The following is a 4,539-nucleotide window of genomic DNA, read 5'->3' as shown; positions in this document are numbered from 1 at the left end:
CTGCTCCCCAGGGATCCCCGACCATCCCACTGCTCCCCAGGGATCCCCAACCATCCCACTGCTCCCCAGGGATCCCCAACCATCCCACTGCTCCCCAGGGATCCCCAACCATCCCACTGCTCCCCAGGGATCCCCAACCATCCCGCTGCTCCCCAGGGATCCCCGCTGCCCCCGAGGCCGTGGTGCCCCAGCCCCTCACCCAGCGGGTCGGTGGGGGTTCCCTTGAAGATGATCCTGTAGGTGGTGAGGAAGATGGCTCCCTCGGCGGGGAGCAGGGGCGGCCCCCCGATGCTGCCCCCGGCAGCCTCCTCGCGCCCGTCGGGCATGAGGCACACGCGCAGCCCCTCCATCACACACTCCTCCCCCACCAGCAGGTTGGGGCGCAGCAGCTTCGGCTGGGGGGGACAATGGGGAGTTCAGCCCCCGAGGAGCACGGGAGGGGGGTCTCCGCAGCCCCCCACGGCTCCAGCCCCGTCCCAGCGGGACCCCCCATACCTTCTGGATGGGAGGAAGCCTCTTGCTCTCCCTGTGCACGGCGTCCAGGGTCTCGATGTGCATCTGCACGATGTCTGTGACACGCAGGGGGTGAGGCCGGAGCAGAGCCCTGCCCTGCCCACCCCGTGCCCCCCGCTGCCCCCCGTGGGACCCCCGTGCCCACCCCCGGCGTCCCCACCTGGGATCATGACGTGCAGCCCCTTGAGGTGCTCGTTGGTGACGCCGCTCTCGGTGCACACCTTGTCCACGAAGCGGTTGATGAACCTCACCACGTAGTTGGCCACGTCGGAGCTCTCGGCGTCCTCGAAGCCGCTCTCGGTGTCGTAGCTCTCGGCCACGCTCCCGGCGATGCTGCCCGGGGAGCAGGGAAGGGTCAACCTGGAACAGCCCTGCCTGGCTGCAACCCGGGCTGGGAGCAGCTCCAGGGAGGTTCCACTCCTGGCGGGATCCCAGAAGAGATCCCACTCCTCGTAGGAATGCAGGAGAGCTCCAGCAGAGCTCCCACTCCTGATACAGACCCAGGACAGCTCCCAGTCCTGATAGGAACACAGGAAAGCTCCCACTCCTCATATGGACCCAGAAGAGCTCCCAATCCTCATAGGAACACAGGAGAGCTCCCACTCCTCATATGGATCCAAGAGAGCTCCCATTCCTCATATGGATCCAGGAGACTTCCCACTCCTGGTATGGATCTAGGAAAACTCCCACTCCTGGTATGGATCTAGGAAAACTCCCACTCCTGACAGGAACACAGGAGAGCTCCCACTCCCCAAAACCCCCTGGGCACCACAACCTGCCTCAGTCCTGACAGAATCCCGGGATCCCAGCGTGGCTGGGGTCGGAAGGGACCTTTGAAGTCCACGTTGTCCAACCTCCCTGCAGCGAGCAGGGACATCTCCCGTGTCCTGAGGGCAGTGACTGACCGGGGTGCCCCAGGAGCTGCCGTCCCCATCACGGGTGTCCCCCCGTGGGTCCCCTCACCTGTTGGTGACGAAGCTGTTGCTGACGCTCTCGACGTCCCCCAGGCCGGAGCTGCGGAGCAGCCGGTTCTTGCTGGTGTCCAGGGGCAGGAGCAGGTAGCTCATGCGGTTGGCGTAGTGGATGGCCTGGCTGAACACGGTGCTCTCCTCCTTCTGGATCAGCTCCTGCTGCTTCTCCCGGCTCATGGTGGGCCAGAGCCGCAGCTGCTCCGACGCGATCTCCAGGGCAGACTTGGCTTCCTGGGGTTCCTCCGTGCTCTCCTGAAGGGGTTGGAAGGAGGTGTTGGTTGTTGGCATGGACAGATCCACCCACCTTCACCCCACCGTTCCCACAGGAATCTCCCAAAACCAGGATGAGGTCCCTGATTCTCATCTGAGCAGGTTGCCCAGAACAGGCAATTAGCACAGAGCATCTGTGGCTGCCCCTGGATCCCTGGAATTGTCCAAGGGCAGGTTGGATGGGGCTTGGAGCAACCTGGGCTAGTGGAAGGTGTCCCTGCCCATAGGATGGAAGGGGCTTTAAGGTCCCTTCCCACCCAAGCCATTCCATGATTCCACGATCAGCTTGCAGACCTCTGTGAAGAGCTGCTCGTCATCCCCGGACTCAGTCACGGTCTCCTCACCTCCTCCGCGTGGTTCTCCTCGTTGCTGTCCAGGTAGAGGGCCCGGATGTGGTTCTGCACGTCGCAGTAGAACATGGCCTCCCAGAACTGGATGTTGGTCCACACCACGTGCTCCTGCACGCAGCTGTAGGCGAACTGTGTGATGCCCGGGCTCAGCTTCTGCGGAGGGAGAAGGTGGAAAAGGTCCATACAAACGTGGCCTTTGTGCCAGGCTCTGCTCCCTGGCAACCCCTGCTCTAGCCACCTGCTGGGACAGCCCCCGGCCCTTGGGCAGGCAGGGGGAACATCTGCACCAGAGCTCCTCCAGGATTCCTGGAAAACTCTTCTCCTGCCCAGCGCCCACCCAGAGCCCTCAGTGCCACTGTTTTACAGGAGGTAGAACCTCATCCCAGCCCACCCTGATGGACAGATGAAGCTGGAATTCCAGAGCAACAGATGAAGCTGGCATTCCAGAGCAACAGATGAAGCTGGCATTCCAGAGCAGCGCCCTTCCCGTAGGTGTTCCAGCCACCCCGGGAGCCCGTGAGGGGCTGGAAGGTTCTGGGCAGGAGCTGTGCTCTGAAAAGCCCCAATGGGACAATCCCCTGGCTCTCTGCCCTTCCACCCTCAGCCTCTGCCCTCTCCAGGGACTCTGAGGCCGCCGGGCCCGGAGCAGCTCACCCTGCAGAAGGCGGTGACCAGCGGCAGGAGCGCGGCGGCGATCCCGTGTTCGTCCATGGCCGTGCAGTCCTGGGGAAGGGAGCGGGGGTGACGGGGGATCCGGGACCAGGACCCCACTCCCACGGCCGACCCCGCTCCCAGGAGGGAGCAGCAGGTCCCTGCCAGCCCCGTCCCACCTGCAGGCAGCAGTTCATCATGCGGATGACGAAGTCGAACTGCTGGTGGTCCAGCACCGCCCGGTTCTGCTGCACGTGCAGGTTGAGCTCCTGGGTGAGGCAGTGCCGGGCGGCCCGGCCCTTCATGGCACGCAGCACCGCCGGGAACAGCTGTGGGACACGGGTAGGATCAGGGGGGAACACGACATGGGGCAGGGGTGGCCTTGGCAGTGCTGGGGAACGGTTGGATTCGATGGTCCCAGAGGGATTTTCCAACCTCAGTGACTCCATGGTTCTATTACTGAGGTGGGGGTCGGGCTCTGCTGCCAGGGAACAAGGGACAGGCCAAGGGGAAACGGCCTCAGGCTGGGCCAGGGGAGGGTCAGGTTGGATACTGGGAAAATTCCTTCTGGAAAGGGCTGTCCAGCCCTGGCACAGCTGCCCAGGGGAGGGGGGAGTTCCCGTCCCTGGAGGGATTTCAAAGCCCTGTGGATGTGGCACTTGGGGACAGGGGTCAGTGGTGGCCTTGGCAGAGCTGGGGGATGGTTGGACTCAATGGGCTCCGAGGGCTTTTCCAACCTCACGGGATTCCATGATCCCATGAACATAAGCTGACCAGCAAAGATCTGGACACGGGCAGGGAACGTCCTCCCCACCCTGCCACGGAGGAGAGCAACCCGCCCCTCTCCTCCCCCCAGCCTCAGGACCCCCCTCACCTTTTTGGCCTCCAGCATCTTGTTCTCGAAGACGTAGGAGATGCAGTTCCTGACCACCTCCAGGCGCCGGGCGCTGTTGGCCAGGGCGTTGCCGTTGCGCTCCAGGATGGCAGCTGGGAAGAGAATCCGGTCGGTCCAGTCAGGGCAGGACCTGCACCCCCGGGGGGGGACATGGTGCCCCCCTGCTCCCTGTGGGCAGGGTCTGGGCTCCAAGAGACCCTGGGGTGTGCCCCCTCAGGGTGCTGACAGACCCCGGGGCGCTCTGAGCAGCCCGAGGGGCAGGAGTTAAGGAGGTGCTGCTGCTCCTCCACGTTTTGCTGCCACGGCCCCTCGGACAGGCCGAGGAGGGTCCCTCCTGTGCCCACACGTACCGATGGGGGGCCCCGATGGCACCATGCACTTCTTCTCGGCCTTCACGGCCGGAGGGGCCGTCTGCAGCTTGGCCGTGGCCTGGTCGATGATCCACTGCACCGTCCCCTCGTCCAGCCGGGGAAAGGGCTTCTGGTGGAGCCGCAGGTGACAACCTTCCGTGGGCTTCTGCACCTTGTGCATGGTCACTGCGGGGTAGGGGTTCTCCTGCCACGGCAAGGACAGCTCCTTTCAGGCCTGAGGACACAGCACGTCCTCTGCCAGTGCAGGAGCCCCAGCGAGGTGTCCCTCAGCCACCTCCACTGCTCCCAGCTGGATTCTACAGGAACCTGCAGTGCCAGCAGGATCTGCTCCCAAGCCCCACGGACAGAGAGCCAAGCCCTGCTCAGGAGCTCCATCCCAGACAGACAAGGGTGCCATGGGCAGGTGACCTGTGCTGGCCAAGTGCCACTGGACACATCAAGCTGTGCCAGGGAAGGGTCAGGTTGGGGCTGAGGAGGAATTTCCTCATGGAAAGGGTGGTGAGGCCTTGGCAGGGACT

General features: G+C 64.1%; 1 protein-coding gene across 1 annotated transcript in view; it reads right to left on the bottom strand.

Annotated features, from left to right (window-relative positions):
• Positions 1-4,539, bottom strand: part of SBF1 (SET binding factor 1) — a 63,482-nt gene that overhangs the window by 15,572 nt on the left and 43,371 nt on the right. Inside the window, exons 13-21 of the mRNA XM_017838880.1 lie at positions 4,001-4,205; positions 3,630-3,742; positions 2,935-3,084; positions 2,759-2,827; positions 2,099-2,257; positions 1,477-1,736; positions 674-846; positions 496-569; positions 200-395 (exon numbers count right to left, since the gene is read on the bottom strand). Coding sequence (XP_017694369.1) covers positions 200-395; positions 496-569; positions 674-846; positions 1,477-1,736; positions 2,099-2,257; positions 2,759-2,827; positions 2,935-3,084; positions 3,630-3,742; positions 4,001-4,205 — 1,399 coding nt within the window. The remainder of the gene's footprint in view (positions 1-199; positions 396-495; positions 570-673; positions 847-1,476; positions 1,737-2,098; positions 2,258-2,758; positions 2,828-2,934; positions 3,085-3,629; positions 3,743-4,000; positions 4,206-4,539) is intronic.

This window comes from Lepidothrix coronata, unplaced genomic scaffold, assembly GCF_001604755.1.
Source record: "Lepidothrix coronata isolate B3197 unplaced genomic scaffold, Lepidothrix_coronata-1.0 Scaffold366, whole genome shotgun sequence".
Lineage (NCBI taxonomy): Eukaryota > Metazoa > Chordata > Aves > Passeriformes > Pipridae > Lepidothrix > Lepidothrix coronata.
This window is presented reverse-complemented; position numbering and strand designations above follow the sequence as displayed.